The sequence below is a fragment of the Filicampus tigris genome, chromosome 3, assembly GCF_054856515.1.
Source record: "Filicampus tigris isolate MCC_2025a chromosome 3, RoL_Ftig_1.0, whole genome shotgun sequence".
In the NCBI taxonomy this organism is placed as follows: Eukaryota; Metazoa; Chordata; class Actinopteri; order Syngnathiformes; family Syngnathidae; genus Filicampus; species Filicampus tigris.
In genome coordinates this window covers 13634396-13659206 of record NC_141219.1, presented here as the reverse complement: position 1 = coordinate 13659206, position 24811 = coordinate 13634396, and the positions used below count along the sequence as shown (strand labels likewise).

The 24811-nt window shown below is 38.7% G+C and overlaps 3 protein-coding genes across 7 annotated transcripts; all 3 read left to right on the top strand.

Annotated features, from left to right (window-relative positions):
• The first annotated feature begins 575 nt into the window (after positions 1–575).
• srgn (serglycin) lies at positions 576–8246 on the top strand. The gene is made up of 6 exons (XM_086025585.1): positions 576–594; positions 2281–2327; positions 2431–2499; positions 3773–3914; positions 7215–7399; positions 7484–8246. The coding sequence occupies exons 3-6, from the start codon at positions 2445–2447 to the stop codon at positions 7591–7593; spliced, it is 492 nt and encodes a 163-aa protein (XP_085881711.1). The 5' UTR covers positions 576–594; positions 2281–2327; positions 2431–2444; the 3' UTR covers positions 7594–8246.
• Positions 8247–8406: 160 nt separating this feature from the next.
• On the top strand, positions 8407–17517 carry vps26a (VPS26, retromer complex component A). Of its 4 annotated transcripts, XM_086025582.1 has the most exons (10): positions 8407–9044; positions 10010–10055; positions 12076–12225; positions 12660–12735; positions 13214–13370; positions 13482–13646; positions 13755–13861; positions 14041–14142; positions 15906–16015; positions 16091–17517. In XM_086025582.1, the coding sequence occupies exons 2-10, from the start codon at positions 10041–10043 to the stop codon at positions 16205–16207; spliced, it is 999 nt and encodes a 332-aa protein (XP_085881708.1). In that variant the 5' UTR covers positions 8407–9044; positions 10010–10040; the 3' UTR covers positions 16208–17517. The 4 variants fall into 4 exon arrangements, with proteins under 4 accessions (XP_085881708.1, XP_085881709.1, XP_085881710.1 ...); XM_086025583.1 differs by lacking the exons at positions 8407–9044; positions 10010–10055 and adding an exon at positions 10189–10981; XM_086025584.1 differs by lacking the exons at positions 8407–9044; positions 10010–10055 and adding an exon at positions 11027–11098.
• A 483-nt stretch (positions 17518–18000) lies between these two features.
• On the top strand, positions 18001–24811 carry supv3l1 (SUV3-like helicase). 2 transcript variants are annotated; one of them, XM_086026727.1, is made up of 17 exons: positions 18001–18047; positions 18261–18412; positions 19571–19648; positions 19950–20057; positions 20134–20248; positions 20604–20772; positions 20853–20964; positions 21228–21305; positions 21478–21569; positions 21851–22031; positions 22135–22228; positions 22917–23036; positions 23129–23228; positions 23327–23407; positions 23488–23664; positions 23849–23997; positions 24145–24811. In XM_086026727.1, the coding sequence occupies exons 2-17, from the start codon at positions 18271–18273 to the stop codon at positions 24542–24544; spliced, it is 2196 nt and encodes a 731-aa protein (XP_085882853.1). In that variant the 5' UTR covers positions 18001–18047; positions 18261–18270; the 3' UTR covers positions 24545–24811. The 2 variants fall into 2 exon arrangements, with proteins under 2 accessions (XP_085882853.1, XP_085882852.1); XM_086026726.1 differs by having other exon boundaries at positions 18003–18412.

The window sequence follows — 24811 nt, the reverse complement described above, 5'->3', positions numbered from 1 at the left end:
TTGATCAAATTCGCAGTGCTTCCTATTTAAGATGAAGTTGATAAATTGTGATGTTGGTTGTAAAATGACCACTTACTGACTATTTATAAGCCATATAAATCCAACTAAATTAATTTAAAAGACTTCAGAGGAACACCAGACTGGTTGAAGTGTCCTTGTGATGTTCTACCGTGTTGATGGTGAAAAAAGACAACATTTCCCACATGAAATGACGAGTGAGTCAGAGTAGAAGCTTAGAAAACAGTGGCAAAAACAAAACTATTAGGACATCGGCGGCTTCTTGAGTAATATGAGGGAAGATAGAAGCTGCATCTGCCGTAGACCTAATGCCTTTATTTGTTAGAATCGGCTCACAAATGTGTCACTTCCAGTTAACGCTATCTGGGTTTTAAGAAGAAAGTCATTTTGGGTTCATGCTTAACCTTTAGTAGTTAATTCCTCATTAAATGAGCGGTTTAGTCCTGTAAAGCTGTGACATGAGTAAATGTGTGTGACTGATAGGAGATAATGTGTCATTTCCTGAAGATTGATGCACTTCCCGTGACTTGGTGTTGATGTGTCAGCTGAAATCAATGCGTGACTGACTGACGAAAGGTAAGATGCTTAGACAGGTGGACGGAGGCTTGTTAATATGGAAGTTAAAGAATCATCCATTTTGCCTGTTTCTGTTGGGCTAATACATTTATTTAGAACACACGAGAACAGTGATTCTCAAGTGCGGTAAAAGTATGTGAAAGAATCACTGCTAAAAGAGGAAGTCAACTGAACCTTTTTTCTTTATAATAATATTCTGTGTGGTCCAACTAGTCAAAACACAGTATACTAATTAATTAAGCAACAAAATCTGCCCGTTTTATTCCATCCCAGGGGGCGGCCATTTTGCCACTTGCTGTCGACTGAAAGTCACGTCACAGTTGCTGAGGGCTATAACGGCGCAGCTGTTTTCTGAGTTTGGTCATGTGATGTTCACAAGCTGAGCCGTGATTGGTCGTTACCGGAGCTTTCAGCAACTGCGATGCCATTTTCAATTGACAGCAAGTAATGGCCGCCCCTTTTGATGGATAAAAATGGGTGTATTTTACTGCTTAATTCATATTCCACAAACGCAATACTGTATTAATCAGAATATAGTAGCACTTTCTTAATGGGCGTGGCTAAAGAAGTGATAGTGATTTCACATTAATGAAATGTTGAGTTTTATTTGGAATTAATATCTTTCTATGCCCTATGCATTAAGGATTATCAGTTTTCTTAATCAGTATTGCTTGAATGTATAGTGGCTTACCAGACATTTCATCAGGTCAACTTTGTCGACCTGCATTTCATTCATTCAGTGACCCCACTTGTAAGTCAAAACATTCCTATCAACATTTTAATTAATATTTTAACATATACATATGCATATACATACAGAGATGTCTCCTCTCCTCAGTAAGCTGCAGTAATATTAAGCATTCTTCTCAGAAGACGAAGAATATACCTGTATGCCAGTAGAAATTGTTAAATTGTCTGTCTACATGTGTTGCTATGTAGTTGTGTTCAAATACTCGTTATAACACTGCAGCACTGATGCTATTTGCTAGCCTGTCTACTACTACTGTCATTTTCCATTATGTGTTAGCTTTAAAATAGCAGACTTTAAGGCAAAGTTATGTGGTTGTCTTTGTTTTTGGTTTGATCCAATGCAACATATTTTGTCGTCATACCTTAAATATGAATGTTTATTATTTTTGATTGACTGTCAAGGTGGTAATAAGTATTGAATAACATGTTTATTATTGTGGTTCATTAGTTGATACAGCATCTGTACTGGATATAAGCATGTATGTACCATGTTGTCATGCTGCGACCTTGGAGAAAATGAACAGTATAATGTAGTACACTTAGTACAGTGTCTGTTTTTGTGAAGTTGAACATGTTGTCTCACAGCACAAACAAACACTTCCGAATAAGACAGCAAGCACACACATTCCAGTCTAGTGAGGTCCAAATATTTGTAAATAGGTGGTTATTTGTTGTGTTCTATTTTTGTTTTGCACTTGTATAACATGTGAACATATTCAGTACATATTACACAGTCTTTATCTCCCCTTCCTCCTCCTCCCCATCATTGCCACTATCAGGCCATTTATGCCTTGATTGAAACTAGTTAGACAAATTCTGTCTTGTGGTATTTCCTTTCATGCAGTTAGATAAAGATAAGATCTTCTTTATTTGCGAAAGTAAAAGTTTCCACTGAGGAAGCTCAGTGACTTTTTTTTTTTTTTTTTTTTACACAAGAATACTTCAGGAAACCATGACGCAGTCAGAGGGCTGAGCTCAGTCTGGTAAGTGTGTGAATGTATGTATGTGAGTGTGCATGCGTCAGGCATTTGAACTCCGTCTTCAGATCTGGAAATAAGTGTTTTTGTTCTTTTTTTTATTGTTGAGTCCTGAAACTAAGAATGGCTTGGACAATCTTCATTGCGGCGTGCTGCCTCATCGCCTTACACGCAGAAGGTAATTTGGAATTACTCCTGATGTTGTTATTTTTGACAGAAAATTTGTATTAACAGGCAGTTTGCTGGTACAGGCCAGGGTCCTCTTGTGAGCGTCTGTAGCTGACATGTTAACATGAGCAACTGTCACTCACACGCACACACACAAAATTGAGTTTGTTGTTTAAGTTTGTGGAACTTAAATATAAATATATATATATATATATATATATAAATCCAAAATAATCTTCACAATCTCTGACTTTGATCCTTCCCTTGATACCGGGACATGATTTGAAATATAAAATGGTCAAATAAAACATTTTTGGAAAGAGTGTTCAAACATGTTCTTTTTCAGACACCCTAGAAAAAATCCACAGTATTATTTTTCCTATTCATGGTCCACCATTTATTACAGCTATATTGTATATTCATTAGATCACTTTTTGGGGGGAAAAGACAAAAGACAAAAATCCTATTAATATACTAATGTTTATTTCTATAATAGTTTTTTTCTATTTGTATATAGTTAATTGAATCATAACTATTTAATACATAAATTAATGAATAAATGGACATCCAAATAGTTTGTTGACTACATGGAGTGTGAACTCTTTGTCTTAGTGTTAGTGTTGCCTTTTTGTGCCACAAAATAGTTCCCAAATCAGTTTTTATTCATCCCTTGACACTTTTAGATTCATGTTTATTGTAATTCATGTCCGATGCATTCTTTGTGTTATTTATTGCATGTATAGCATATTTATAATGGTACTCTAGAGTCTGTTTACTAAACTTTGCTCCTGGCAAGGAAATAGAGCTGTGTCTTTGTGAAGGCCTGAACTTAAAGATAAAATACTTTACTGTTTAACTGTGGGTGTTCCAACATATTATTTTTTAATAGTGAGTCATGTCTTTGAACCCTCATGAGATACATGATCATGACATCATGTTATGTTTTTTATTTCCACTCAAAGTTGGATTGAACAAAAGATATTCCTTGAAACACCAACGCCCACATTTTCCAGTAAATAGTCCGAAAGTGAGGTAACATCACTGTTTCAAAGTAACTGTGATACCTGTTTTCATTCATAAATAGCTAATTTACTTACTTTACTTCTTAAAGTCCATTACAGACAAGCTCTGACGTATTAAGAAATCGCCATGTCGCCATAACTTCCTCCACCAACGTGCGGACTGTTACTTTATCCTGTCGCAGAGTCATGTTGTAATCTCCTGAAAAGCTCCACATGTTGCATTAAATAAAATAATAAGTGCGTAAATAATCCTTTTTATAGGAGCGCCCAGAACTGCCGTGTATACGTTTGTCAAGTGTCGGCCTGAGGGCGACCGTGCCAACTGCGTGACTCAACAAAGTCCACAGATGGAGTGGAGTCCAGACCTGCCGACAAAACTGCCTCCTTCCAGTGCACAGTACCTGTAAGTATTCATTAGTCAGGGGTTATTATTGTAGTCGTCGGTTGTGGTGGTGTATAACCGCACGCCATCATAGTGAGGCTTTTCTAATATTTTGCTGATCTATATGAAAGGAGAAAAAAAATGGGCACCATTGCAGGAGCATGCCCACTTTGTTGTAGGAAGTGCGTACGGGCTCATGGAAGCCATACACATGATACAGCTTGTGTTGGATCTCAATAGTCAAGTGTCTGGTGAATGCACAACTTAGACACACATGTTGAGTTGTGCTATCTCAATCTTCGGTTAATGTTAACACGCAATGCAAAACGCCATAAACAGACTAATAGCATCGATAGTTATAACGCTTTAAGCAACCGTTTTTTGAACACAAACCGTGCATCAAAACATGTAGACTACTACAGGTATATATGTAACCGCTGTGAAAACTAGGTTTACAGAGTCACTTGCAGTAGTTGTAGTCTTCTTCATTTGTGTCACGACTTTATTATACTGCCCCCCGGTGGCCAACTCGCACACACCAAAAGGAGTCGCAATGAATTCATCGTAAAGCACAAACTGTTTTATTCTTTACATTCTGATAATTTCTTTTTTATTACCAGAGGTGGGCATTTTACAAAATTTTGCTGGTCAGTCATTCGTCAGTCCATCATTTTTTGTGACGAACTGAATTGTAATTGTCAATCAGTCGGTCAATCAAGTCAGCCTGTCAGTGAGTCAGTCCGTCAGTTAAGTCGGTCAGTGAGTCCGTCAGAAGTCTGTTGATCCGTCAGTCGGTCCCCCCCAAAAACGTCAGAAAATGTGTGTCCGTCAGAAAGTCGTCAGCAAAACAGGCATCCGTCAGTGATGACCGGTCCGTCACTCTGACGGAATGCCCACCTCTGCATATTACTATATCTTTTATAAAGTACAGTACAATTATATTATAGATTGTGTTTTGCATCATGAGGGTGGTCACAGACCAAATTCAACTCTTATCTACCCACTGTACGTAATTAAAGATATTGTGTTGTGTTTTTGTACGCACACGGCAAAAAGTCATTTTGTAGCTTTCGTCACATGAAAAAAAAGTCAGCTGAATGCCACAAAACAACTGTATGTGTGTGTGCGTGTGTGTTTCATGATGTATTTGTGTAATACCTGAGGTTTCAGTGTGTGGGTGTGTGCGCGCGTGTGTGAGTGTGTGTTTATTGAGTCTGTGTACTTATTCCTCTCATTTCCTCTTTTGGGTTCATCAGAAATGACTCAGATAGTATCAGTTTATCACCTCAAAGGAAACGATGACATGATTGAATACATCAAATCATATTTCATCTAGCTGCTTCTGTATTGAAATCACTGAAATACCCGATAACTGTCATGGAAAATAAATATTCCTATTGCAGGCCTAAAGGTCAGTGAAGATGGTGACGTGTCGTATCGAGGTTTCAATAGATTTCAGTCGAATGTCATTTTTGCCAGCCGTTCTCTCATCTGGCGTCCCGTATGATGGGGCCTTTTTCTCAACACAAATCAGCAGAGCTCGCGTTTGTTAGCTCGCCTTGAACAGGAAGCCAAAGGGAAGCGTCGACAGGAAGTGGACTGTGACGCACGGTGGGCTGCCGCTTCTGGTCTATTGTTAAGTATGAGTGAATGCGGCGCACTTGAGCAAATTATGTTTGATTAAAGTGGCAACATCTTGTAAAGAACAAGAGAGTCTGTTGACGGAGTGGTAGTTTAAAGTCTCAAGTGTGAGGAAATATTCACAACATGACCACTTAAACAATTGTCTTTAAAACAACTACCACAAGGGGAACAGAACTCTTCTAAGGTTCAACAATCTATCAATATGACATATTTGCAGTTCCTACATCTATCGTTTATCTCAACCAAGGAAAAATATATTACGTTGAATTTATATTGTACTTTCTATTTCACTCTAAAAACGGATTGGTCAAGCCGATATTCGTTAGATTAACCAATTGATTGGTCAGATATCGACCAATCCGGTTCCGGTTTATTGGTGAGCCAAACAACCAATGAAATTGGTTACGGAAAGGACACTTCACGAGCCCAACTGTTTTGCTGTATCGTGTGTAGCGTGCAGTACATATAGACATACAAACCAAGTAATTAATTCACAATTGTTAATTAAAATTATATTATCCCTATGGCTCTGGAAGAAATACTGGTGGACCATGGCACGGTGACCAACTGGTTAGCGCGTCTGCCTCACAGTGCAGCGGTCGTGGGTTTGAATCCGGCCCTGGCCTTCCTGTGTGGAGAGTGTGAATGTTTGTTTATTTCTGTGTGCCATGCGATTGGCTGGCAACCAATTCAGGGTGTACCCTGCCTACTGCCCGAAGACTGCCGGGATAGGCTCCAGCACAATATAGATGGTTACAATCCAACCAGTTTTTATTGGTGGCTTCCTGTAGGGTTCTACACAAATGAACCAATATCTTGGTCAAAATGAACAATTTGCATCAGTTGGTCCTACCACCAACGTACATTGGTTGAAAACACTATCCATTCTAGATTGGTTGTTTTAACCAAAGGATTGGTCGGACACATAACTAACAGCGAGATTGGTCAATTTTAACACATTTTTGGGTAAATTTGACCAATCCTTTTTAGGGTGTTGCTCAGTTCTAATAGTGTTCCCAAAATTATGCAATTCATTTCTACACATAACTTAAAAATGACAAAATTGGAGTTAACCCGCATCTAGTTCTCAGTGGCTAGCGTAGTAATATTCAACAGAGCAATCCCCGCTCACAATTTTGAAATGTTTACAATGTGGTTACGGCGTGTGTGAGGGGTATTTTGAGGCTTAAATTATAAAACAAATCCATTTTGCTGTCATTATTAGAGTTAGGGTTTTATTTTATGTTTGCAAAACATTGTGTTTAATACAGTGGCCTTTTATTGTGGGCAGCCTAAGGCACATCTGTGAGGTGTGAGGATGGACGATCCCGGCAAAGGAGAAGTGCTTACTGTAACAGATTTAGACTGGTTTGTGAACAATATTTGAGAGAAATGGTGAAATTGTGTATGTGGAAAAAGTTTTAGACCTTTGAGTTCATCTCATAAAAAATGTGAGCAAAAACTAAATTGATATATTTGTATTTTATATATATATATATATATATATATATATATATATATATATATATATATATATATATATATATATATATATATATATATATATATATATATTTTTTTTTTTTTCAATTATAGTATTCTTTCTTCCGCATAGTTTATTCAAGCAGTCTAATGAGACTCTTTTGTTTGATATTTGACTGTCATTGTTAATTGCAGTGATGCCCAGCCAGTGGAGGAAGAAGGTTCTGCGAGGTTAAGCGAGTCAGCTGAAGATGTACAACCTGAGGATGGCTCTGGTTATGAGGGTTCAGCTGGTCCATTCTGGATGGACTATACTTTTGATACAAATATTGAAGAGGAGATGGGCTCTGGCGAGTCCTTGAAGGACACGGACCAATATGGTGAGTTTCAAGTGCATAACAATTCTCCACCTGTGTACTTGAATACAGATGATTTCTGACCTGTTTGCTTTTATTGTATTGTAGCTGGACGGGTAGACTCAGAGGCCTTCAGGCGGTTCCTCGACAGTACTTGGCAGGACCAAGACAAAGCAGCTGAGAGGGAGATGAAAGAGGACCACTTTCTGCACTTGTAGAGTTGACAACCTGCTCGCTCTTCTTTCCACTGTAACGTCATACTAAAAATGTACTGCATTACCACCTGGAGGCCATAATTGACGCTCTTCCTGGCTGCAGTTGTGCTTTATGTGAAAACAAATAAATAAATAACATTTTTTAAAAAAAAGGAGAAAAAAAAATATTCGTTAGACCTTCTACCCAAACGTTTGAAAAATATTAAAAATATATATAAATACATTCCTGGGATTGAATGGCTGGACTGTGAAAAGACGAATAAATATCTCCTTGGCAGTGAATGAGTTCAATAAATATTGATTGATTAACTCATTCAATCCCAAAGACATATTTATATGTCAAGACAAATATATATAAATATGTCCTTGGCACTGATGAGTTGAATTAACATTTTTAATGAGTTTAGTAGACCTGTAACATATTATATGCAGTCCCACACTGCAATCTCCTTTAAGGCTTTCGTCACTTTACATTTACACCCAGAAAAGATTGTCTAATACTTTTAAGGGAGTTTCAGCTGCGCAAGACTTAACATGACTAGCTTACCCAACACAACAAATCCCCTCAGGTAAAGATGGGAGTTGAGTCATATTCAAAGTATGTATTTTGTGCATCTGTGTTTTAAAGCAATATTAAACATTTCTAGTCACATCTATTTTTTCCTCCACTAAACATTTTTTGTATTGCTTATCCCAGCTGACTTTGAGAGAATGGGTACATCTCGGACTGGTCATCAGTCAATCAAAGTAAGCAGTTTTGGAAATAAACATCTAAATTGATGCAACAAATATTACAGGACTCTTGATAATGTAAATGCTCGGATTAGAAATATTTCACGCAACATGCTGTCTGACCTGTAATTTCAGCATGGAAAAATAAGTGGTGTAAAGTTTGATGCAAGTTTTTTAAATACTTGCGTTATATAGAGAAAAATAACAGACATAATATAAGACACATGAGAACTATTTTAATTGTGAAAAAAACAATGTCTCCTACAAAGAAATATATCTTGTAATTGTACTATACAAGGTGTGTCAAAAAGTTGCAGGACTGGTGTCACTAAAAATTTGTACATTTCAAATTCAACTTTCAATTTAATTATCTTGGAGAGCACATTTGACTAGGCAGGTTTTGTCTTTGACTGACAAACCATTGAACCAACATTTAGAAGGTCAAAAGGCTTTTAATAAAAGACTGGTTAAAAAACAAATTACATAATATGGTATCATAGTCATCCTTTGTTGACCTCTCTTTATGACTGCATCTTTGATCAAATCTAACAAGGTATTTGTGAGATTCAACAAACGCAACTTCTTCAATATGAATAATGCTTGCTTTGGGTGTTTTTTTTAAATGGATGATTAGCTCCTTGTTTGTTTGAACATTGAGATTCAGTAAGATAACATCACATCATTGGATGCAACACATCCCCTGAACCTGCTGGACCCCGACCGTAAGAAAATCTAAAAGCAAAAAAAGAAAGCTTATTAACATAATGTCAACTTCCTAAAATGATGGCCAAAGTCATTTTTCCCCAGTTATTTTGGGAAAACACTAAACATTGAACCAAACACTTATTATTTTATATTTATTAATGGATTATTTCAGGGGTAGTATTGGATGATCTGTTTAACTAAGGATGTAGATTTTAGCAGTTTAGCTATTTTTAGAGGTTTCAAATTTTGTGTGTGTGTGTTTGTGTGTGTATGTGTCAAAATGATCTTTCTTGACAATATTAGCCCCACTGAAAATGTTCCACTATAAGAGGAGAGTGGGGTAATTTACTAATTTGTTCCAAGGGGCAAGTAGTACCACCCCTGTTATTTAGAAAACCAAGTTGGTCATGTGACTTCATATTTTTGAAGAGGCATCCAATTCGCTCATCCTGCAAAGAAGGGATGCACATGTCTTTATGGGTAAGCACATTTAAGTAAAAAAAAACTGCTCATTCTGGAATATTAATTTTGTTCTGACTATGTGTTCATGTGGCGCTAGGCCTTGTTGAAGCAAATTGGCCTTTGATGATGGTTAAAACTAAATAAACATTTAACAAGTACTCTTTTATTGAATTTGTCATGCTTTTATAAAGCATTATCATTTGTGAGATTAAAATTAGCTTTTTTACTCCAGTTATCAATGGCACAATACCCCGCGCTAGGGGTAAGTTGTGCCACAAAACCACTGTTTTTCCATTAGCTATATTTCTCGAACAGTTTATTTATTTATTTATTTATTTATTTATTTATTTATCATATGTACTTAACCATCAATTTGTTGTGTATATGTGATAATGTAAGGCAACAAATACATTAATATGCGTTCAGTCATAATGGCCCTCCGAGGGAAACCATAACTACAAAGTACAATTCAGCCCAAGACAAAAATGAATTTGACACCCCTGTTTTACGTGGTCCACAGAACGCTGCATCATTCAGATTCTCTACAGGCCATGGGAAGGCCAAAAGTAAGTTCACCTTTTTATTTTCTGTGTATTCAAAAATACAGTTAAAACCTAGGCACAATCTTTTACTTGAATTATTGTTGATATCATTTGTTTATTTTTAAAATACAATTGATGTCAACATGCTATTAGCATAAATGCTACATATAAAGTTGCCTGAGATGGGCACTTAACAGTAGCTCGATATGCCTAATATCAAAGTTGAGAAAACCCAAGTCTGATAATGATTGTGATGATTTGAATCAGGTGTATTACAGGTAGGGAGAGATGGGAAAACAACAGACTCGATAGGGGCCCTTTAGGAGTGGATTTGAGCACCCCTGATGTAGAGTTTTACAACAAGCAAATTGCACATATTGGAATGGCCCTTCTTGGTCCAGAACTTCTTGGATACTGATTAATGTGACTGGCTACCAGTTTGATACACACTTCTGAAATAAATAATATTCACAATAATTGGATTAAGAATGTAGGAAATAGTTCATATTAGTATGCAACACTTTTTCTTTCTATGGATCTCTGAATTACGACGTCCCATTACTGGTGAGCTATTTTTAGAACATGCCCAGGGGCGACTTATGTGATCCTTGGGGGCTACCTGTTGTCCACAGGCACCACGTTGGTGACCACTGGTCCAAAATAACATGTTAATATGAATAAAATAAAAAATAAAAAAACATTAGCGCATCTGTAAGATGGGCCACAACATACTTTATTTCTTTTTTAAAATAAAGTGAGTGCTAAGAAGTGGACACACCTGGCCGGTTGTGGTCCAGGATCACGTGAGCGTCTCTGCCCCGCCCACAGCCACCTGACCCACGTCACGTGTCCGCCTGTCTCGAGCGCGCGACGCGCACGCGCACGCGCACAGGCTACAACTGAGCAAGGCTAAGTTGTTAGCTTCAACTGTCTACTAGACGGCCGAGATGGTGAGTGAGAAAACGATCACTGGGCTTTTACGTTGCGCAAATGTCATCACAAAAAGGTCTTTTATCGTGGAAAGTGCAGCGTGGATAAGCGCTTCCGGTATGGGTTGAAAGTGACTGGTTGGTGTTTTTTTTGGTATATGTATATATATTTTTTATATTTTGACAGAGGAGCTAGCAGGGCTGGTCGAATTAGCAAAGTGAGAGGCCGTCTGTGCTTCTGTGTTTCTTGCTTTGAAGTAACTCAACTACTGCTAGTTAACTAGTTGAGAGGGGTTGGATTGTCCACGTGTGTTCACTAATGTCACATGTAGTGATGCTGTCAAGAAGTTGCGTCAAATGTCACGATGACAGATTGCTCACTGAAATGTAGACGCCGTTTACGAGGTACAAACTAACCTGAAGTGGGCTAATGTGCATCCGAAACCAATCCCTACTGACTGTTTTTGGGGATGGTTCGGGGATTTTTTATTTTATTTTATTTTTTTGTCTTTTTTTCTCCACACTGCAAAATCTTTGCTGGACTGGTCTGTTAGTTGTGCAATAACCACGCCCACTCCACCCAGACACTTGATTGTAGACTCCTGACATCCTGGTGACATACATTGCATGGTATGTGTGCAGGGGGGCTGCTGCTAAGTGTGTTGGTATGTGGTACTAACTGCTTTGTTGTTTTTGGACAGGATGTTGTAAGTTCATAGGCGTTCATACAATCACACTTTACCGATCAGCTGATGTGGTGTTACATGCATACACGCCCACTGTTAAATGCTTTTAATCAGTTGAGTATTTCATGTGAGAGATGCGTTTTCGGTGTGTAGACCTAGCTTGCCAGCTATCTGCATGATGACATTTCTCCAGATACCCTCCAATGCGAACAAAGGTGCACAGTTACATGCATGTGTTTTCAGATAGGTAGATTCTTAATTACATACATAAACATGGGAACGGACAGATTAATTTGATCTATTTTCAGTGGCAGAATGTATTTATTTTTAAACCTCCAGTAAGTTCATACATGCTTCTCCCAACATCTGAGTCACTACTCAGTTTTGTCTTTATTGGGTCACCGCTAACATGGTGTGCTTTACTTGCAGAGTTTCCTGGGGGGTTTGTTCGGGCCGGTATGTGAGATTGATGTCCTGCTCAACGATGCGGAGAGCCGGAAGACTGCTGAACTCAAGACAGAAGATGGAAAGATGGAGAAACATTATATGTTTTATGATGGCGAATCTGTGTCCGGCAAGGTAACCCGATCTGTCACCTGACTTTTGATCTTTTTTTTTTTTATTGTTCAGTGTCTTTGCATCCAATTACATCCTGATTGATTTAGCTCATCGTTTCTTAACTCATCCCACTGCCATTGACCAATTTATTTGTCTTTTCACAGTCCAGCCATTAAATCCCAGGAACCTATTTATATATTGTTCTTTTTTTTTTTTTAAATGTTAGGGAAAAAGATGGTCTGAAAATGTCTGGCATTTGCCAAATTGCCATCCACAGCAAATGTCATATAATAAAGTTGATGGCAGTCAGTGCAAATATTAGTCAGGTTATAGCCATTAAGTTATCTTATAACCATATGAAGAAAGGGTATTTATTTGCACACCTAAATGTTTTCATTTACATTTTTGTCACAACAAGCGGTAATGAATCATCATAAAACATGTTTGTCCTGCAGGTGAATCTAAATGTGAAGCAGGGAGGAAAACGACTGGAGCACCAGGGCATCCGCATTGAGTTTGTTGGACAGATCGGTGAGCATGATGTGCTATTTTATTTGTCAGCACCGCTCACCCCGCTCCAGCATAAAAAAAATGGTAGCGTCTTGTCATGTGACCAGAAAACACAGCCTCTACAAATAGATAAACAAATGTATCACTTTTGTTAAATGGTTCAGCCTCCTACTTCTCATTACATCTTAGAAAACATTTTAAGTCTTTAACTCAGGTGCGTTAGATCAGGCCTTGCCAGGCAATTCTAAAAGTAACTAAATACTTACAGTAAAAGGAACGCAGTGTATCATTTTACTGCTTACTAGAGCTGGGCGATAATTGTGATATAAAATGGCGTATATCGTGATCTTTTTTTTTTTTTTACCATATTGCATACTGGGTATTATCTACTCCCAAACACTTTTTACTTACAAATCCACACATTTATTAGAACAAACATTTGAAATGTTCCCCTGATGGTTTGTAGCTGAAGACCACAATCTCTTCCTTTTGATTTCAGAGCTGTTCTCGGACAAAAGCAACACCCACGAGTTTGTGGATCTGGTGAAAGAGTTGGCTTTGCCGGGAGAGCTGACCCAAAACAGAAGCTACGACTTTGAGTTCATGCAGGTGGAGAAGCCCTACGAGTCGTACGCCGGCGCTAACGTCAGGCTAAGGTCGTGTCATGGCACCATTAGGAGAATTGTTTTTTTCTCAGCTGTAAAATGAATGACATGATCCAAATAAAAGCCGATGATTAATGAAGCTTCTCCTCGGTGTTCATGTAGGTATTTTCTCAGGGTGACAATAGTTCGTCGACTATCAGATCTGGTGAAGGAGTACGAGCTGATTGTCCACCAGCTGGCCACCTACCCGGATGTCAACAACTCTATCAAGATGGAGGTCGGCATAGAAGACTGCCTTCACATTGAGTTTGAATACAATAAATCCAAGTAAGACGAGCGCCACTATAACCACTGCTTTATTAGGGTTTTTTCATTTATTTATTTATTTATTTATTTATTTTTACGTGAACAACTGTCCACATGTTTCATTGCTAGGTACCATCTCAAGGACGTCATTGTTGGGAAGATTTACTTCTTGCTGGTCAGGATCAAGATCCAACACATGGAGCTGCAGCTCATCAAGAAGGAGATAACAGGCATCGGTGAGTAGTCAAAGTTCATATTGAAACGGCAAAGCATTTTTGTGTTTCCGTGTCAGTTTCTTTGTAAATGAAAAGTCTTGAGAATAAAGTGACATTGAAGACCTCCGTGCTAAAGTCGACTGTCTTTCATTTTGCTGTCTCCTGTCCACTGTGCATAATGTTCTTGTTTAAACTTGAAGGTCCCAGTACGACCACGGAGACGGATACGGTTGCAAAATATGAGATCATGGATGGAGCACCGGTGAAAGGAGAATCGATCCCTATCAGACTCTTTCTGGCAGGTAACTTCACTTTTTCGTTTTGGCCATCTCTTGAGCCATAAGTGATGGAAGGAAAAAGCAACATTTGGCCCCCAGCCTTTATTATATGCTGAACAGCCGAAGGTGTTGTTAAACTTGACTTAACATTGTAATTAAAACATAATCTGCTTGTAAATGTAATTATGACAGTCCAGATGAGAGTAGTACAAGACTGAGTGACCAATGAGTATTGATAGAGCCCTGGGAAGATTATTAATAATCAGAGCTGGGCATTGCCTAACCGTCAAAAGATCCCGTGTGTGTGTGTGTGTGTCTGTTGTTTTTATTTGATATTTTTTTCTTTATTTCACAAAGATCCCATGTGTGTATGTGTCTGTTGTTTTTATTTGATATTTTTTCTTTATTTGGCGGCGTGTCTGCTTGTGCGTGTACATTTAAGTCGCTGTCGCCGACGAGGGACGGTCTAGGACCACGTGGGTCAGCTAAATTTACAGACGGGAACTTCGTGGCGGTTAGGCGATGCCCAGCTCTGATAATAATAATCATCAATTTAATAATTCTTACAGTTTGAAATGGACGAATGAGGGTTGATGATTAGATGGCAGAAAGTAAAATGTTTTGTCCGCAAAAGTACTTGTATTACAATAAAATTTTCCTTAATACTTAAAGAAAAAGCTGGATGATGGAACGAACCTACACTGCAATAAACAAGCGTACAGATTCACTTTCTTATTTTCGTTTTTTTTTTTATTTAATTAATGACAAAACCTCTCGGCATTTAAAATATGCGCTATCTAAAAGAACATAATTGAGGAATATGAGCAGTGTGGTCTGAAGAGCTAACATGTCACACAGTTCCTGCCAAACAGCCTTTGACACAACCCTGTGAAATGGGATATTAGGAGCTAACTTTTACATGGAAACACGGCATCCACGTGAATCTTTGCTCGACAAGGCGCTTTCTACAGTCTACACAGTACAATCGCTGGATTATTTCCGTGCCATTGCGTTGTTGATCAAGCCCACTGATGAATAATGCCATGGCAGCATGACCATTTGGTCGAATCAGGCTTCATTGTAAAGTCTTTTTTAGCCAGACTGAATCAACAGCGCCATCTTCTGGCTGCAATCAGTTTTGCCTCCAGTACTTGATGTACCACATGTAATTGTAACTGACGACAGCAACATAGCCTTGCAGCGAAGGCTATAAAGTGATTTCTCACATTTGCAGGAGTAAGGGATGGATAGTACGGCCTCATTGTTGGCCGTGAGTGCACAGACGTCACAGAGGGAAGGCGTAAGACAGAGGTAAACAAAAATCAAAAAGTTGGATGTGACAGCCAGTGTTTGGAGATAGGATTTGCGCTGGCATGGCAGCTTCAGAACGCCTCGTTGTCATGGAATGGAAAAAGCCGTGTAACGACCTAGTGGGATATGTTCAAGCCACCAGAGGCTTTTAAGTGGATATATTTTCGCAGGTCAAGCATGCGAAGGCAGAAGAAAGATGATAGATGGAGTAGCATACACTTTCTAGGTCTTAGGAATGATATTTGATTGACAGTTTAGGGGGGCGTGGTTTTAGTGCATTTAGCGGACACGCCCACGCGTTTGAGAGCAGACGCGTCATGATTTTCAAGCTTCATTTTATGTTCTTGGTCAATTTTTTTTTTTTAATCATTCAGATTTGACTGGGTTGTTATGAACACACTTTTCTATTTTGTATAATATGTTTCCTGCCTGTCTTAACAATATACAGTATGAGCTTTTGGATTTCATTTGACCAGGGTACGACTTGACAGCCACCATGCGGGACGTCAACAAGAAGTTCTCTGTACGCTACTTCCTGAATCTGGTGTTAGTGGATGAAGAAGATAGAAGATACTTTAAGCAGCAGGTAAATCATGTGCACACAACTTTTCTGCCTGTCACCGGTTCTCACGCATGCCAATGCATTTGTCCGCGCCCTCAGGAGATTGTTTTGTGGAGGAAAGCCCCAGAGAAGATGAGAAAACGAAACTTCCACCAGCGCTACGAGTCTCCTGATTCTCAAACTCAGCCTGTTAATGCGGAGCAACCCGAGATGTGAGGGCGAGTGAGGCCATGAACTGAAAACAAACACACAACCGGACTGTTCACTGCTAAGCAGTCTGAGGTGTGACAGTTACCCCACTGTCTGCTTGGACTTGACATGAACACACACAATGACATCTCCGTCACCCCAGTTTCAAATGTGAGCTGTCCTTTTGCCGACATACCGCCCCACTCTTATTTGGACACACGAGCACACGTTCTGCTGAATGCCTGACGACACGCCGACATGAGAAGGACAAAGAAGACGGCAACTTATTACACCTTTGCTAACAGGATTTCATTTGCTTGCATCATCTAGTGTGGAACCAGCCGCTACTACGCTACACTGTTTTTCCTGATGGACACACACACTAATACTGTGCTATCTTACAATATGTGACGTTTCACCCGCCATTGGCACGACAGCACTCTTGGTGAGCCATCTTGTAGGGAGATACCGTCACTAGTAAGCATATCTTGTACAAAGATCCTCTTACTTCGGATATGGCACCTGTGTTTGGAACTGAGAAACAAATGCCCATCATTGGTTTTTAACCCTGGAATTTGTTTCCAGTTTCATCAAGAGTGTTCAGATTGTAGACCTGAATGTTCTTTATGATGACGATTCTTTGTAGATGGAATTCCGCAATTTTGGGTTGACGTCTCGAGTTGTGTCAGGACATTTTGGTCTGCATCTGCTCTCATCTAGACCTACATTTGTGTGTGGGCCTAATGTTTTTGCTTAATAACCTTCAATGTAATAATTCGGATCAAGTTTGCTTTTGCAAGCACTACTCATCCTCAGAAAAATCCACCACTATTTCACTGTGACGCTTTAAACATTTGAATGGTTGTATGATGTCAGCAAACCCATTTGATGGGGAATTAGCCCATAAGCTCTGTTTTGCACAAAGGTGTTAAAATGTCCACTTTATCTACAATGGTGAATTCAATTGCCATTTATATACTGTATACATAACGTTTTAATTGGAATTATGTGTTTGTCTCATGTGCAAAGTCCTGACTCTACGAGTTTCATAATCTCTGGCGCACTTATGTCCACTGTTGAGCATTTCTCATCACTCAACAGTTGAATGGGATATTTCTACCCTAATTTTGGAACCATTTATGTGCGATTTTTTCCCCCCTTGCTGCCATTCTCAATTTCTCTTTCCAATCATGTTGGCTGTTTGTCCTTTAAATACCTGAAAAGGTAAAGAAAACACTATCCTTCCTTGTTTGCATGGAATATTCGCACATCAACAAACCATAACCCTTAAAAACTAAAAATGAGTCATAAATAAAGCAAATTTATATTGACAATTATATGGAGTTATTTATTCTGGTTTGAAGAGGGATGTATTAATCTTGTAATCATGAGCTAGATACGTTGGAAGCTAAGAATGAATAATACAAATTATTTACACAAACATTCACACATTTTTTAAATCTTGCTGTTTTAAAATTCGTACCGGTACTTGCACCGTACTATCTTGGTTGCGTGAGGTCCCGCCTTCTTTTGGAGAGCCGTAATAGTAATCTGATTGGCTATGATCAAGGCTGAATGCCTTAATTATGCATAAACTACTTCATGGGATGTGTCTAGATATGCCTGTTTATTTATAAATCCCTATTTATTTGTAACCTGTACAACACACAGCCAATTTCGTTTATAAATATATATTTAACATTTCTGACCTAAAAATTCAGTAATTTGCATTCGGGGAAATATTTGTGTAAGATCATTTTCCTCTACTTTTAACACAGGCATCATTGTGGACATCTACGCAGAGGCTGGTCCTGTCCCACGTTGGAGCCAAGTAGGAAGAGAAATGTGTCCTCTAGTCAAGTCAGCGGTGTGTTTTCATAATTTTAGACCGATGGCGACTCGTTAACGTCGGCGCAGTCCCAGTTTGGTATTATAAACTAAATAGTGGGAAAAAAAAGATGTCGGTGAACCGGTGTCTGTATTTGTTTTCTCGGCTTCGGCGCCATGTTAGTAATACTCGAACTGTTCGCCTGGCCAGAAGTTGTGTTCATACATCCTCTGTGTCTGTTTCGTTACAAAGAGAGCACTCTATGTGTGCTGTGGTTAGCAGCAGGAATTCTTCTTCATCCTCCAAACCTCCGGACACATCTCTGTTTGTCCCTCTCACGCTGAAGACTGACCTGTCTGATGAAGGGAGTGTGGGAGCGGAGCTGACCCAGCCTCTGGATAAAAGTCAGTAAAACCCAACATGAACTCAATTCATGTGCTCTTGTCGACCAGGAATGGGCAAACCTTTGAGCTCATGAGCCACATTTGATTTTTAAAATGTTACTTTCGTAAGAAACCAAGAATACATTCTCATGGTTTTATTTTAATTATCATTGCATTAATTCAACTTAATTAAACAAATTTGTCAGATAAAAGATAAAATCTATTTGTGATTATTTTCTTTTTACTAATGTTTTTGTTTTATTTACAATAAATAGCCCAATTATTTTATGAAATGTAAAACATGCGTGAATTTATTTTATTGTATTACCGTTTAATTATTTTAAATGTACTTTTCCATTTTTTCCATTTACATCACTGATTGTTTAATAATAAAAAAGCATGTTGAATGTACATATAGTCAGTTTTATTTTATCCCATGATTTAAATTAAGTACTCTAATTTATTTTTTAAAAAAATGTATATAAAATTGTTTTACTATTTTTGAACTATTATTTACAATAAATAACCACATATTTAATCAAATGTTAATGTGATGTGTGTGTGTGTGTGTCAAACTATTTTACTATTTGTAGTCATATTAAATTAACCAATTTAACGTTCAGAAATTGATTGGAAATTGTTCATTCAACTAAAAATAACATGTTTATTGTACTTATATTGAATTAATATTTATACTAATACATTCACGAATATTTTTTCTTTGTATGCAAAATTAACTCATTTAAAAAAGAAATTGATACATTAACCAATATTTAAGAAAAGTGTTTGAAAGTATATGTGATTATTTCAAAATGTACAATAAATTAACCAATTAAATTTAAAATATTTAATTTGTTCATTTAATATTTTTGTTTTATTTACAATAATGGTGTATTTAATTGAAAAATGTTCAGTTGAGAAGTTATATATATTATTGCTTTTATTATTTACAGTAGACCAATTAATATTTATTAGATGAGTAAAGGAAAAAAAGATTTTAATGAACCAAATTCTGGGGAAAAATGTCTGAATTAATGCAACAAACATCGCATGACTCTTGATAATATAAATGTTCGGTGAGCTGTGCATACTTTCCCTACCCTTGGTATGGACTGTATTAGCTGTCGAACACGTTACCTCAAATGTTAAAGTGTATATGCGATGTGTTCTGTTTTTTAGATGAACTTTTGAAAATTGCAAACCGGTTTTACAAGAAGAAAGAGATGCAGAAGTTGGCTGCAGATAACGGACTGGATGGTGAGAAAAATAATTTAAAAAAAAGACCCCTACATGGAATTTGACTGTCATTTTTTTTCAACTGTCAAAATATTCCTGCATTGCCATGAAGAGACCCAAAGACTACCCAATAAAATTCTATTTTGTGACATTAGTCTGGAGTAAAACGTTGACTTTTCCAAAACCAAATGAGTTTATATCTGTGTGAACAATGCTCGTAATATAAACAGTTATTTACAGTGAAAGTGAAAGACTGCAAACCACTACTGTTGTCAAATTGTGCATGCTTTGCTCTCTGATATGCATCTGTGTGTTCACGCAGCACGACTCTTCCACCAGGCCTTTATCAACTTCAGGAAATATATGCTGGAGGTGCCATCACTACCTGCTGATCTGCACATCATTCTCAGCGACATTAATTGCGGCGCAGGTTTGTCCCAAAATGAGTACATCTAGAAAATGAAAAGGTTCTACTGCGATCTTTTTCCGTTTCTGTTGACGTCAAGGTCACATAGATGACATCTACCCATACTTTATGCGACACGCCAAGCAGATCTTTCCCATGCTTGACTGTATGGACGACCTGAGGAAGATCTCTGACCTCAGAGTTCCTGCCAACTGGTAAACATACACACAGTGTAGGGCAATATGATTCATTCTCGGGAAGTTTTGAGTGTAATCTATAATCATCAAAATAAAATATATATATATGTTGATATATTTTACTCTTTTGATTGTGAATCTAATCTATACAAGTTTAACTTTTTTAACTCACTCACCGCCAGACATTTTCAGATCCCTAACGTTTGGAAAAAAAATGGAAAAAAATATCAATACGTTCCGTGGATTGAATGGCTGCACTGTGAAAAGACAAATAAATACGTCAATGGCAGTGACTGAGTTAATTGTACTTCTCATTGATGTTTTCCTCGACATTGTAATTTACGGCGCTGCGCTGAACGTGTGCTCTCTTGAGGTACCCTGAGGCCCGTGCCATCCAGAGGAAGGTGATCTTCCACGCCGGCCCCACCAACAGTGGCAAAACCTACCACGCCATCCAACGCTACCTGGCTGCAAAGTCAGGGGCCTACTGCGGACCCCTCAAACTTCTCGCCCACGAAATCTTCGAGAAAAGCAACCAGGCCGTGCGTACTGTGACTTCCTCTGTCTCTGAAAATAATGTGCGATTGTGTGCTCTCTAGATGTGTTAATTGTCTATTTTCAGGGCGTGCCATGTGACCTGGTTACTGGTGAGGACAGGACGTTTGTGGACACTGAAGGCCGAGTGTCTGGTCATGTGGCCTGCACCATCGAGATGTGCAGCGTCACAACGCCTTGTGAGTGTGCGCCGTTTGAGCACAGTGCCACATTACACATGTGTGCATACGCACTTCTATATTCACAGTCAGTTGTATTGCTTCAGACGGCATCTGTGCTCATTTCAAATTTATCGTCTTAAAGATAATCATTTCCTCCCAAAATGGCATTTTTACTTCACAAATGAATGAATTTCTCCCGATCGCATCAAATGCAAGTTTAGCCACATGGTTATAAGTTGGTCTTCTTTTTTCAAGTCACTGTATTGACCAATGTTTTATAGATGAAGTGGCTGTGATCGATGAAATTCAAATGATCAGAGATCCGTCACGCGGCTGGGCCTGGACCAGAGCTCTGCTTGGTTTGTAACACACGGACACACACACACACACACATGAAAGGGACATGCACAAAAATATACACACAAAAATGCTTGTGTGGAAACACACTCACAAAAGCACACGTGCGTGAAAACCATCCTGTGGATTATTTCAATCAACAATGTTTGTGTGTGTGTGTGTATGTGCGCACAGGTCTCTGTGCGGAGGAGATTCATGTGTGTGGGGAAGCTGCAGCTATTGACTTTGTCAGAGAGCTGATGTACACCACTGGAGAGGAGGTGGAGGTGAGTTACATTATACTCCATGCATACATTCACATTTTACAAATCTAACAAGAGCCAATTAAAGATCTTATCAAAATTCTGGAAAAAAAAAAAAATTCTCCCTTTGGAAGAGGTAACAATATGTTCATTATTGTGGTTGTAGTTGACACTGTGTAGAGTTGCAGTACAGTATACCTAGTCGTGAAAACATCTTTTGATACATCACTTGGATTGCTTTTCATGGGATGGAGCATTTTTATTCTTTGCAGTTTACCTTATCGAGTGTCTCATACTATGTCCAGGTCCATAGCTACCAGCGTCTGACGCCGTTCTCCATCTTGGACAAGGCCGTGGAGTCTCTGGACAACCTGAGGGCAGGGGATTGCATCGTGTGCTTCAGTAAAAATGACATCTACTCCATAAGCAGGCAGATTGAAGCCAGAGGGCTTGAATGTGCAGTCATTTATGGAAGTTTACCTCCAGGTGACACAGTTTGTCTTATCCCCGCAGTGCACAGACAAGAAAAAATGTTTGCATGCGAAGTGAAGAAAACAGTTTTGCTAAGATTAAGCCCATTTTTTTTCAGGCACCAAACTCTCTCAGGCCAAGAAATTCAACGACCCCGATGACCCTTGCAAAATCTTGGTGGCAACAGATGCAATTGGGATGGGCCTTAATTTGTAAGTGCTAGCATACGCGCACACGCTCCTCTGTTACTCCGCAGTAGATTGACAGCTAATACAAGATTTGTATCAAAATGTTCTACATTTAAGATCATTTTTGATTGAGACTGTCAGAGAGGCATTCATTTAATAATGTTTGTCAGACACATTGCATTAATTTAGCAATTGCCCCAATTTTTCATCTTCTAAAATTGCTTAAAATGTATTTATCAATTTGCTATGGATTTTTAAAAAGATTATTTACATAATCAACTACCGGTAATTGGTCAACAGATTTATTGAAATAGCAATGTAAACAATTGAATATTCATATTAAGTTATTGGTTAATTATAATGTAATTATGAATAGCGGTAGTATCACTGAGTTTATATTATAGTCATTTAAAGGTTTATGACGGCAATAAAATCTGGGGGAATTCTTTATTGGTGATTGGTTTGGCAATGATGACCTCTTTTGGATTCTTGTTTTTACAGAAATTTTGATCGATAATTAAATTGTAGTTTATTCCAAATATCTATTAAAGTTTCACTAAAAAATGAGAATCAGCTCATATTAGCCTCACCGACATCAGTCTTTGAACCTTAGTTTTTGGAATGTTTTTGCGGGAAGTGAAGCCTGGTTTCATGGGCGTGGCCCTCTCCGACCTGGGACTTCTCAACAGCTCGATTTTCTTCTACCCTCCAGGAGCATAAAACGCATCATCTTCAACAGTCTGGTGAAGCCGAACATCAACGAAAAAGGGGAGAAGCAGATGGAGACCATCAGCACGTCACAGGCGCTCCAGATCGCAGGGCGAGCCGGAAGGTCAGTCTCGTTATTTATTTATTTATTTTTTTATTTATTTTTTGTATATGTCTGTCAGACTATACCAACATTTTCTTCATTGCCATCTCCAGGTTCTCCTCCAAGTTCAAAGAGGGAGAGGTTACCACCATGCACAGAGATGATCTTCCAGTCCTGAAGGATATCCTTAGTCACACAGTGGAGCCAATAGAGGTGGTCATGCCTCAGTTGTTTTACGCCCTGTCGAGAGATGATCCATATTTTTTTTGTAGTCTCCGCAATAAAGTGACAATATGACTGTTTCTTCACAGACTGCAGGTCTTCATCCCACCGCAGAGCAGATTGAGATGTTTGCTTATCATCTACCCGATGCTACTCTCTCTAACCTTATTGTGAGTGAGGCTAAAATGAGTATGATTTTTTTTTTTTTATATATTTTTTTGATGATCTTATTTATTTTCTTCTTCTGCAGGACATTTTTGTGAGCCTCTCCCAGGTGGACGGCCTCTATTTTGTCTGCAACATTGACGACTTTAAGTTCCTGGCTGACATGATTCAGCACATTCCACTCAACCTGAGGTCACGCTACGTTTTCTGCACAGCTCCCATCAACAAGAAACAGCCTTTTGTGTGCACGTCTTTCTTAAAGGTACGCATAGGCATCCATTTTAAACCCCCGATGAGTTATTCTCAAGCGCCCTAAGCCCTGTTCAAATGCCAGAATTTTTGTGGGGAAAAAAAAGGAGACTAGGATAAATAATTTATCATCCAATGTCACATGCATGCGAATTGTGCACTCGCTGCTCTGATTCCGCTTCCTGTTTCTATTTCAGTTTGCCCGTCAATTCAGTCGAGACGAACCCTTGACCTTTGACTGGGTCTGCCGCCATGTCAACTGGCCTCTGGCCCCACCCAAAAACATCAAAGACCTGGTTCACCTGGAGGCTGTTCACGACGTGTTGGACCTTTACCTCTGGTTAAGGTAATTGAGTGAACGATGGAGTTTGATTCTCAGCATCTTTGACCTTTTCAAACATCATTTTGTTAATGTTAGATTAATACCGTTCCGTTCTTATTGTTGGCCATATTTCCTTCATCACGTTCACCCTCTACGTTGTTTTTCGTCTAGCTACCGATTCATGGACATGTTTCCCGATACTGCCTTCATCCGAGAAATTCAACGGGAACTGGACGCCATTATCCAAGAGGGTGTCCGTAATATCACGCGTCTCATCCGGGCAACAGACCCGCTTCAGATGCGGAACAATAGCATCCAACCTGGCGCCACCACTAGCAACTCGTCAGGATTGAGAAGGAATCCGAGCACTTCCAGACGCTCGGGACAGGCCATGGACAGCTCACTGGCTAACCGCCTGGTGCGAGATGGACTCTTGACGTCCGAGATGCTGCAACAGTTGCAGAGGGAGTGGTCTCAAGGACAGAGGAAGGAGTCCACCAATCAGAGTGCATTGGATGTTAAAAATCACAATACTGCCAACAGAGACAATAAGAGGAAAAAGAGGAAATGAACCATCATGTAAGATTTCGTTTGGATTTCTTGGATTTTTAAAAATGTTCTCCTACCTGATAGAAATCGGATGTGTAAACCCTTTATTGGGCAAGAAACCTGTGGACCTTCGCACACCTCACAATGCATCAAAGTATAGTTTCCCCCGCAAGCAGTCAATAATCGAAAATTATGCGATCGTGCCATTATAATAGAATATTTAGAAAAGTCTCAAAATAAAGGTCTCGTTTTGTATGCAAATAAATAATAAAATAAAATAAGAAGGTTA